This window comes from Uranotaenia lowii, chromosome 1 (assembly GCF_029784155.1).
Source record: "Uranotaenia lowii strain MFRU-FL chromosome 1, ASM2978415v1, whole genome shotgun sequence".
Classification (NCBI taxonomy): domain Eukaryota; kingdom Metazoa; phylum Arthropoda; class Insecta; order Diptera; family Culicidae; genus Uranotaenia; species Uranotaenia lowii.
In genome coordinates, this window is record NC_073691.1 from 6,287,718 (window position 1) to 6,300,064 (window position 12,347).

A 12,347-nucleotide genomic window follows, 5' to 3' on the forward strand; every position below is an offset into this window, starting at 1 on the left:
CTATTCTACATTAGCTTCAGCTAAAGATTCGCCATGACAAGGCTCTGTAGTTATACAAGGCTCCTACCAGAAATATTCATTTTTTTCCAGGATTCCAGACGAATTTATAGCAGATGATGGACCAGATAACGATTATTCATTTCCAGTCTCCTTTGCTGTCCAGACCGGAATCATTGGCTCCGTTATTGGCTGATAAGGATATATCAACGGCTAACGACGATCAACAGATTGTTCGATTCCTTGGAGGAACCCGACTTGGCATCGTTATAATGGATGTGAAATTCTCAAATGGAAAAACATACAACTCAACGTTCAACGTTTCAGTAATGCCACTTATATAATTTGTCATGTTTCAAAATGTTTCACATAGATTTCTGTTCTTCATTTGTAGTTGTTAGATAGTTATCTCGTTGAACTGGGGTATGCCAAACAATGTGTTTTCAGAGGTTTCCTACTGGTTTCGACGATCGACGAAGTGGTTCCGTTTGGGGTTGCCATGAAGTTGCCTGTTGTGTCTGGTTGAGCTGCGCTGGTGGGCGACCCACCGCCGTTACTGTTCCTCCGGGTAGTGTATCTGGCCCAGATCCCGACACAGATTGTTGTTCGTAAATGCCGTGTTGTAGTTGAACGAACCGTAGCCGGGCGCGTACTGGGTGTAGGCCGTCGGGAAGATGAGCTCGGGGTTTGCTGGAATTGTGGGTTGAAGGTTTAGAAGGGGTTTGCTTCTAATAAGTTGGTCGGACATACCTGCAAACTGGTCGGTGTTCTGCAAGAAGGCCGAATAGTTGGAGGAGCAGGCAATGTGTGGATTGAGGACGGCCGCTTCCGTCGGCTCGCCGGTGCTGTAAGTGGCCGTCTCGTAGCTCGTCGTTGGGAAGCTCTGATTGTTTTGCGAAACGTTGTTGTTCATGTCGCTGAGGAATTCGATGGACTGAGCTAGTGGGGAGGCCTCCGATCGTTTGAGTCCGACGGCTGCCGCGGCCGCAGCTGCTGCCGCCGATGAGGCTAACATTTCGCTGGTGATAATCTTTTCGTAACCGCCTCCCGGGGTCTTGGAAAGATCCGAAGGGTGGTGCGGGTGGTGCTGCTGCTGGTGCTGTTTACGTCCGGAGGTGTCGTCCTCTATGATCACACCCACCGCCAGCCCGTCCTCCGTTCGATGATATTTGTGTGGTTTAACTTCTGCAATGGGAAGAAATCGATCAGCAATCAAGGAAGACTTTTCCGAGAGACTTCAACGACCTTTAGGATACAAACCTCGGATTGTGAAACTGGATTGGTTGTCGGAATTATCTTCATGTGACATAGCCATCGAATGGACAAAATCTACACCCGTCGAGAACATATCTTGCTGGCCTTTGTCCTGCTCGTGAGTCATCTCGGAAAGGTCTTTGGGATCCTGAAAAAAATTGAAAGAAAAAATGTCAGAAAACGTCTTGAGAATATGACATTGTAGAGCTTACGGATTGATTCCATCCATGTGGATTGAGGATCTTATCACGTTTCATGCATCCCATTAAATCTCCCTTCATATCTGCAAATAAGTTAAGAAGTTTAAACTTTTTCAATTATAGATTATTTAAAGTAACTAACCAGGTTCATCTTTGATTTTGCGTCGTTTGGAACTGGATCCAGAGAGTGATTTCTGTGACAGTCCCAACAACCCATTGATGCTGTACGAAGTCGAGGCCACATTGTCCGACTGTTGGGAAGTTTTCATCATATTCTCCGAATCCGAGAGCGACTGGTTCATGCATTCCTGAGCCGAAGATTGAGCCTGGGACGATTGTTGTTGTTGTTGCTGCTGTTGCTGTTGGGATTGAGACGCTTGTTGTTGACCACGGGAGACAGTGGATCGGGGGCTACTTTCCATACTGGACTCCATCCGGGAACTGTATTTGGCCTTCTCGGCTGCCTTGTTGCGAACGATTCTGTAAGCAAGTTTATGATTTTTTAACTCCATATTTTGAGAATTTGAATCAAATGAAACGAACCTATTGATCGACGAAACACTCGGCACGTTGTCATGGACGCAGATGCCATCGGCCAGCAGCTTGTCTCGGATTTCCCAAGCAAACATCGTTGGATTTTGCAGCTTGTAGGCGGCGATTGCGTCGACCACCGGCGGGGTGGCCACCTTCGGCTTGGATCCACCGATTACGCCCGCCTTGAAGCTGCCCGTTTCGTAGTATCTAAAAACAATGTGAGAGGATTTCGTGAATGAACCATATTTAAATGAGCAGGAATTCCAAACGATTTTTTTTAATATTGCGAACATGAAAATGATAAAAATGGCAAAAATGGCAAAAATGACAATAATGAAAATAATGACAAAAACCACAAAAATGTCAAAAATTATAAAAAATGACAAAAAAAAAATGACAAAAATGACAAAAATGACAAAAATGAAAAAAATGAAAAAAATGACAAAAATGACAAAAATAACAAAAATAATAGAAATGACAAAAATGACAAAAATGACAAAATTGACAAAAACGACAAAAATGACAAAAATGACAAAAATGACAAAAATGATAAAAATGACAAAAATGACAAAAAGACAAAAATGACAAAAATGACAAAAATGACAAAAATGACAAAAATGACAAAAATGACAAAAATGACAAAAATGACAAAAATGACAAAAATGACAAAAATGACAAAAATGACAAAAATGACAAAAATGACAAAAATGACAAAAATGACAAAAATGACAAAAATGATAAAAATGACAAAAAGGACAAAAATGACAAAAATGACAGAAATGACAAAAATGACAAAAATGACAAAAATGACAAAAATGACAAAAATGACAAAAATGACAAAAATGACAAAAATGATAAAAGTGACAAAAATGACAAAAATGATAAAAGTGACAAAAATGACAAAAATCCAAAAATGACGTAAAAAAAAATAAAAATGACAAAAATTCAAAAATTACAAAAATAATTAAAATGACAAAAATGACAAAAATGACAAAAATGACAAAAATGACAAAAATGACAAAAATGACAAAAATGACAAAAATGACAAAAATGACAAAAATGACAAAAATGACAAAAATGACAAAAATGACAAAAATGACAAAAATGACAAAAATGACAAAAATGACAAAAATGACAAAAATGACAAAAATGACAAAAATGACAAAAATGACAAAAATGACAAAAATGACAAAAATGACAAAAATGACAAAAATGACAAAAATGACAAAAATGAAAAAAATGACAAAAATGTCAAAAATGACAAAAATGACAAAGAACTACAAAAATGACAAAAATGACAAAAATGACAAAAATGACAAAAAAGACAAAAATGACAAAAATGACAAAAATGACAAAAATGACAAAAATGACAAAAATGACAAAAATGACAAAAATGACAAAAATGACAAAAATGACAAAAATGACAAAAATGATAAAAATGACAAAAATGACAAAAATGACAAAAATGACAAAAATGACAAAAATGACAAAAATGACAAAAATGACAAAAATGACAAAAATGACAAAAATGACAAAAATGACAAAAATGACAAAAATGACAAAAATGACAAAAATGACAAAAATGACCAAATTGACAAAAATGACGAAAAGTACTAAAAAATCAAAAATGACAAAAAGGACGAAATGACAAAAATGACAAGGAACTACAAAAATGACAAAAATAACAAAAATGACAAAATTGAAAAAATGATAAAAATGACAAAAATGACAAAAATGACAAAAATGACAAAAATGACAAAAATGACAAAAATGATAAAAATGACAAAAATGACAAAAATGACAAAAATGACAAAAATGACAAAAATGACAAAAATGACAAAAATGACAAAAATGACAAAAATGACAAAAATGACAAAAATGACAAAAATGACAAAAATGACAAAAATGACAAAAATGACAAAAATGACAAAAATGACAAAAATGACAAAAATGACAAAAATGACAAAAATGACAAAAATGATAAAAGTGACAAAAATGACAAAAATGATAAAAGTGACAAAAATGACAAAAATCCAAAAATGACAAAAAAAAAAAATAAAAATGACAAAAATTCAAAGATTACAAAAATAATTAAAATGACAAAAATAATTAAAATGACAAAAATAATTAAAATGACAAAAATGACAAAAATAATTAAAATGACAAAAATGACAAAAATGACAAAAATGACAAAAATGACAAAAATGACAAAAATGACAAAAATGACAAAAATGACAAAAATGACAAAAATGACAAAAATGACAAAAATGACAAAAATGACAAAAATGACAAAAATGATAAAAATGACAAAAATGAAAAAATGACAAAAATGACAAAAATAACAAAATAATAGAAATGACAAAAATATCAAAAATAATAGAAATGACAAAAATGACAAAAATGACAAAATTGACAAAAACGACAAAAATGACAAAAATGACAAAAATGACAAAAATGATAAAAATGACAAAAATGACAAAAAGACAAAAATGACAAAAATGACAAAAATGACAAAAATGACAAAAATGACAAAAATGACAAAAATGACAAAAATGACAAAAATGACAAAAATGACAAAAATGAAAAAAATGACAAAAATGACAAAAATGACAAAAATGACAAAAATGACAAAAATGACAAAAATGACAAAAATGACAAAAATGACAAAAATGACAAAAATGACAAAAATGACAAAAATGACAAAAATGATAAAAATGACAAAAAAGACAAAAAAGACAAAAATGACAAAAATGACAAAAAATGTCAAAAATGACAAAAATAACAAAAAAGACAAAAATGACAAAAATGACAGAAACGACAAAAATAACAGAAATGACAAAAATGACAAAAATGACAAAAATGACAAAAATGACAAAAATGACAAAAATGACAAAAATGACAAAAATGACAAAAATGACAAAAATGACAAAAATGACAAAAATGACAAAAATGACAAAAATGACAAAAATGACAAAAATGACAAAAATGACAAAAATGACAAAAATGACAAAAATGACAAAAATGACAAAAATGACAAAAATGACAAAAATGACAAAAATGACAAAAATGACAAAAATGACAAAAATGACAAAAATGACAAAAATGACAAAAATGACAAAAATGACAAAAATGACAAAAATGACAAAAATGACAAAAATGACAAAAATGACAAAAATGACAAAAATGACAAAAATGACAAAAATGACAAAAATGACAAAAATGACAAAAATGACAAAAATGACAAAAATGACAAAAATGACAAAAATGACAAAAATGACAAAAATGACAAAAATGACAAAAATGACAAAAATGACAAAAATGACAAAAATGACAAAAATGACAAAAATGACAAAAATGACAAAAATGACAAAAATGACAAAAATGACAAAAAATGACAAAAATGACAAAAATGACAAAAATGACAAAAATGACAAAAATGACAAAAATGACAAAAATGACAAAAATGACAAAAAATGACAAAAATGACAAAAATGACAAAAATGACAAAAATGACAAAAATGATAAAAATGACAAAAATGACAAAAATGACAAAAATGACAAAAATGACAAAAATGACAAAAATGACAAAAATGACAAAAATGACAAAAATGACAAAAATGACAAAAATGACAAAAATGACAAAAATGACAAAAATGACAAAAATGACAAAAATGACAAAAATGACAAAAATGACAAAAATGACAAAAATGACAAAAATGACAAAAATGACAAAAATGACAAAAATGACAAAAATGACAAAAATGACAAAAATGACAAAAATGACAAAAATGACAAAAATGACAAAAATGACAAAAATGACAAAAATGACAAAAATGACAAAAATGACAAAAATGACAAAAATGACAAAAATGACAAAAATGACAAAAATGACAAAAATGACAAAAATGACAAAAATGACAAAAATGACAAAAAAGACAAAAATGACAAAAATGACAAAAATGACAAAAATGACAAAAATGACAAAAATGACAAAAATGACAAAAATGACAAAAATGACAAAAATGACAAAAATGACAAAAATGACAAAAATGACAAAAATGACGAAAATGACAAAAATGACAAAAATGACAAAAATGACAAAAATGACAAAAATAATTAAAATGACAAAAATGACAAAAATGACAAAAATGACAAAAATGACAAAAATGACAAAAATGACAAAAATGACAAAAATGACAAAAATGACAAAAATGACAAAAATCACAAAAATGACAAAAATGATAAAAATTATAAAAATGATTAAAATGACAAAAATGACAAAAATGACAAAAATGACAAAAATGACAAAAATGACAAAAATGACAAAAATGACAAAAATGACAAAAATGACAAAAATGACAAAAATGACAAAAATGACAAAAAAGACAAAAATGACAAAAATGACAAAAATGACAAAAATTACAAAAATGACAAAAATGACAAAAATGACAAAAATGACAAAAATGACAAAAATGACAAAAATGACAAAAATGACAAAAATGACAAAAATGACAAAAATGACAAAAATGACAAAAATGACAAAAATGACAAAAATGACAAAAATGACAAAAATGACAAAAATGACAAAAATGACAAAAATGACAAAAATGTTAAAAATGACAAAAACGGTAGAATTGATCGAATTGACAAAAATGTCAAAAATGACAAAAATGATAAAAATGATAAAAATTACAAAAATTACAAAAGTGTCAAAAATAACAAACGTTACGAAAAAAACAAAAATTCCCAAAAATGACAAAAATTAATAAAAATGAATAAAAAAATTACAAAAAATGACACAAAATTATAAAAAATGAATAAAAATGGCCAAAACTAACAAAAAGTGACAAAAAATGACAAACAATGACAAAAATAGACAAAAACGACAAAAATAATAAAATAAAATAAAATGACAGAAATGACAAGAATTACAAAATTACAATAATGACAAAATACACGAATGACAGAAATTATAAAAAATGACAAAAAAAATAGAAAAATTGACAAATATTGGCCAAAATTACCAAAAATGATAAAATAAGACATAAAAGTGACAGAAATGACAAATTTTCAAAATTATCATAAGTGACAAAAATACTTAATAGAGAATACAAAAATGACAAAAAATACAACTTCTTAGCCATATTTATCAGAGAAACCTTTTGGACTGGGGCATTTTTATTTTTCCAAGTTTCTATGGTTCATAGCTGCTTTGATGTTTCTTTTAGAACTAAACATAAACCTGTAACCTCAGGCCAACTCACCTAGATAGTATCTTGGAAACGCAACCGTGGCTAACCCGGAGCTGCCGGGAGATGTCACAGGGCCGGATTCCATTGTGGGCCAGCTCCACGATCCGTTGCCGCACCAGATCCGGCAGGGGCCGTCCATTGACAAAGACACCGCCGAGCTGATTGACGCCACCATGACCTATAGACAGAAGAAAGGACGAAAACGGACGGAACGGACACACGAAGACAGAACAAAAAGGAAATTTGGGAAGGATAATCGATTAGTTTTTTTAATTACATTTTTTTAAATTATAATCATAAACTTAATGGTTAAAAAAATACAACAGAAAATATAAATGCAAGCGAACACTTAAAGAAACAGATAATCATTAGTATAATCATATAAGTGAAATATAAAGGTATCAATAACTGTAAAAAAGCGTCATAAATAAGGAAGTTTTGAAAATATATTCATAAATGCAAATAACTGCTAGAAAAGAAACGGAATACAAAAAAAGGTTCAAGTTATTATAATGAAACATACACGCAGGAAAAGACGCAATAGACAAGATGTTCCATTACAAAAGCATAAAATTGAATGTAAAATTATTCAACGGATGTGAGGTTCGGAATTAAAAAACATACACTCAGGTCGACGCCAGAGTGAATAACGAAACAGAGAGAGAAAAAAAAACATAAAAAGATGAGAATGGCGCTCGCTGCTGAACTCGAAACAGACATTCAGACAGACAGACAGACGGACACATGCGGTGAGTCAGAAGTCTCGCGACGCCCGCTAAGAAAATAAAACGACAGCCACAGCCGGAGCTGCCTTTTGCCGTTTCAGATGTGAATGAATATTAAAAGCTTAAAAACATATTAAAGCCGAAAAAAAACTTTTGGAGGTGTACTAGTACATCATATAAGTATGTAGAATTCATATGCGAACACACACAAAGTCGAACGACAACGACGACGAAAATATGCTTCAGAAAGCCTGCAAGCTGCTTCTACATATTTCTAAAGTCGTCGATCGGCAACATTGGAAACATAAAAATGGAATTAATAACGAAGAAGATGCCGGCAACAGCAAAAAAAAAAACGCAGGAAAAAGGGGGATTTAAACTTTCGTCCAGGTTTGGCCCTGAAGAGCAAAGCACCTAGTAGGAAAATATCGAGGAAGGGCTGAGGAGATGCACTTGTGCCAATACATAGTCACACACAAACATTTGTAAATGTTGTTGTAACCGACAGTACCTATAACATAGGTTAGGATAATAATGTGTTCGGTTCTTGACTTTGGGACCTCTTCTAGGACGGTGTTTCGCTCGTTGAGAATATGTCGCAAATTGGCGCGACCTCTTCGAGTAACACCTTAAGGGGGCTAAGTAAGGAAAATGCTTGAAATCGTAGAACAATTTCAAGTAAAAGCTAGTGCTTGCATTTTGAAGCAATAACAGAACAAATCTTTACCAGGCAAACGTCAATGTTTAGTGCTCTAGAGCTGATCGTTTTGACTTCAGAGCCTATATACTAGGGACTATACAGCATAACCTTGGGATGTTACTTATTAGTGTTTTTTCATCTGTGACATGCTATTGGACGAATTTTTCAAGTGAAGGTGTTGATTATGTTGATGTAATTGGAAGTTAGCTTTAATGGAACATGGAATTGTAAATTTAACATTGGATTTGTTTTAACTTTTTTTCACGGAAACACATTTCGGCGATTTATAATGTGCAAAAAAGATAAGAAAAAATGGGGAAGATAAGCCAAATAAATATTTTTAGTAAACTTGAAACCGAATTTATGCATTGCCATTTGTTCTACTAATATCTTACTGAGCAACTCAACAATATAAGTGGAGAATAAAATTCATCAGAAGATATGTTTTGTAGAAAAATGCAGCAGGGAATCAACTCAGCGTGGTGTATGGTTTTTTTTTTCAAAGTTTTCGAAGTTCATGGCTAGGTGGCCAAACGGGGACACAATATTGGTGTTTTTTTCAAACTAGCTGACCCGGCTAACTTCGTTCTACCTTCAAATATGCAATACCCGCCCTTAACTTCTTCATGCTCATGAATCAGCCTCCTTTTAATAAAAAATGGGATGGAAAAATCCTCGGATACCAAACTTCACTTCATTCCGACCGTCCGTTTATACGTGATGGTGTTGCTATGAAAACGCCTCCATTTTTATATAAAAGAAGATAGGATGAAAATGATGATTTTGTACGGGAGCCTCCCTTCCATAAAAATTGAGATTCTCGAAACTATTATACAAACCATCTCTGACCCGAAAAACCCTTGGATTGTAAAGCAATTTAAAGCAGTCAATGAATTACTAATCGCAGCAGTCTAGTATTCTATCTATAACCACCCGCATGTGCGGAGAACGTAATAATAATAAAAATATAATAGCCACGTTTGCTTATAAAAATGACAATTCGCTGCATGTCAATGCTCTTATTTTTAATTGAACTAAGTAAATTTTCACTGAATTAATCCCAAGCTTCGAGTCAGTTTCAACAAACATCACTTTAAAAAGAGCTTCCGCAGGCCGCCGGCCAAGAAAAAAAAATTTAACGCTAATATTCTCCTTTTCGGGTGGCAACTTTCAAATTTGTCCGCTGTGCATCACTTGGGCCAAACGTTGGTGTAACTTCCCTTTACACAACTTTAACTTTTCAATTCAAAATGCTAAATTGACATCCGAAACTGAGAAAAGTGCAGGTGCTCTAAAACGTTTTGCTTCAAACTTCGATTTCCACAATCATTTTCTGCTACCTCCAAGAACACTGAATTCTACAGTACTTCAGCTAAGAAAACTAAATCGCTCTTAATGATCACGACGATTGGATTATTAAAAAAATATATAAAAATTATTAAAACAATATTTTCACCGATAAAGAACAATAAAAAACGCGTCAGTTGCTGACTACAAGTCATGGCCTTCTCGAAAAAATATTTCAATAAATTTCTTAAAAAGACGAAGTTGAAAGTTTTATGTTGTGCACAAGAATAATCTTGTTTTGAATTTATCAAAGATCATGATCACAAAAAATGTAAAAACTGATGTACAAAGTTTTCAAATAATGTACAGTAAAAAATGTATCATTCTCAATAGAAACATTATGAAAAATGAAATGAAAAATTCACGTAATTCGAAACATTTTCACATCTTCAGGTTATCAAAATACAAAACACAGAATTTTTAAGAACAAGTTTTTGTATTTTTCATCAATTTCCAATTTTTAAGATTTTCTTAAACCTTAATTCAATTTTACGGTGGATTTTCAGTATGTTATCGCAAGATTTTTGCAATTCATCAGAAATGCAATTTCATGCCGGCTTTGATTACATCAGCGCTACGATACTTTAGGCAGCATCTCTAAATAAGATCACAGAGGAATATTGAACGTTTCTGATTTTGCAATCAACAAAATTGTTTATCACACCTTAGCACTAGGAGTCCCAAGATAGGAATCTTCAGATTTGTTGGAGCTTATTAAACTGTTGTTTTTTGTTTTCACGTGAAAAGCAGAGATGATGAATTCTTGTTGAAGTCATAACTGATAATGACCACTCCCTTGAAGACTAATATTTAGCTCTTGCCTAGATATTTTAGTATCAGAAATATGATGTTTTTTTAAATTCTACAATTTTTAGAAATTTCAATGAATAAAATAACAACTAATTCTTGCATCATTCAAGTATTTGATATTGAAGATTTTAACTCATTTAAAAACTTGAAAAACAATTTGACTTATGCTTCAAGAAACATCAAAGATTGCATTAGCTTAAAATCTTCTTTAAAATTTTGTCAGAATTGTCGTATTCTGAAGAGGTGGGAAAAATTTACAAGAAGGAAATTTTTATAACTTTTTTCTTAGAATTCAAAATTGCTCGCGGTCTTCCGGAAAGGAAGGAAGGATTGTATTCGAAAAAAAAATGCAAAATTTTGTTTAGTGAATAACATTTGAATGCATTAATGGAAATTGATAAAATTTTTAGTGGGGCTACCTAGTAATGCAATTTACACGTGTGGAAAATTTTATGACGTTCTGTCTAATGGGTTTTGAGATAGCGTCCAATACAGAAGCACATTGACAAAATTTTTCTGGCAGGATCGAGAAAATTCCAGGAAAGTCTCAGTGGAAGACCCAAAAACAGCTGGATATAAACGTTTCGACCAACGTCATATGGTAAATCGTTTAAGGTGTCCTAAAGGATCTAAACGGGAGCTAAAATTTGAATAAAAGTGAAGATGATTGATTTCACGAAGCTTTGGAATGTGAGAGGTTTTATCAAGTGCAATTTGAAAATTTCAGTAAGGGAAGTGTTGAAAAAGACAAATTTTTCTAACTGGTTTGTCTACCAGACTAATTACATGTTTGAATCAATTTCTGCCCACCGGTACAATATTTAAACAAAATACGGTAATCAAATCGGTTTCAAAATATTTGGACCACTGGCACTGGTGGGAGGATATTTGCACATGTAAATTTGCACATGTTACTATTACGTTACTAGACAGCTAAAAATTTCCTTCCATCCATGCATACAAAAGTTGTTAACAAAACAAAGTGTTTCATTTTTTCGAATACACTCCTCAATAGCTTTATCCTTGAAAAGTTTGTAATGTTCTATAGTTTCACCAAAACAGTGCACAAATTGATTGAAATAATTTTATTTATTTTCAGAATTTAGGTATCATGCTCATAAAGCAATATATTTTGCAATGCAATGCTTCATTTTTTTGTAGAATATTAGGTGATGCAGACGGCATTTTCAAACACCATTTTAAAACATTCTTTTACGAATTTTCATGTAGAAGGATGTTATTTGAAAAGCTGATAAAATTTAAAGGCGTTTCAAGTGCTATTTTACGATTTTTATTTATAGTTGCAATGCTATTTACATTTGAAATATGTTTTTTTTTCACGAAAAAATCAAACGTCAAATATCTCTGTCCAAAAAATTTAAAAATCCCTAAAAATGAACCAAATTTTAATTTTTTGCGAAAATTTGACGACCGCGGTGCTAACTATCAGAGCATTAACCCTAATCCATCCCAGATTTTTCTGGGGCTCGGACATTCGTCAGGCCGAAAAATGTAAGGCCGAAGGTCG

At 31.6% G+C, this 12,347-nt stretch overlaps 1 protein-coding gene across 3 annotated transcripts in view; it reads right to left on the reverse strand.

Moving 5' to 3' along the window:
• Positions 1-311: 311 nt before the first annotated feature.
• The window catches only part of LOC129753805 (paired box protein Pax-8), a 53,211-nt gene continuing 41,175 nt past the window's right edge, over positions 312-12,347 (reverse strand). For 2 of the 3 annotated variants that reach the window (XM_055749661.1, XM_055749655.1), the window contains exons 3-9: positions 7,250-7,415; positions 1,995-2,192; positions 1,594-1,931; positions 1,464-1,534; positions 1,243-1,399; positions 748-1,182; positions 312-687 (exon numbers count right to left, since the gene is read on the reverse strand). In XM_055749661.1, the coding sequence (XP_055605636.1) occupies positions 551-687; positions 748-1,182; positions 1,243-1,399; positions 1,464-1,534; positions 1,594-1,931; positions 1,995-2,192; positions 7,250-7,415 (1,502 nt within the window). In that variant the 3' untranslated portion in view covers positions 312-550. The remainder of the gene's footprint in view (positions 688-747; positions 1,183-1,242; positions 1,400-1,463; positions 1,535-1,593; positions 1,932-1,994; positions 2,193-7,249; positions 7,416-12,347) is intronic. The other variant, XM_055749666.1, reaches the window with a different exon arrangement.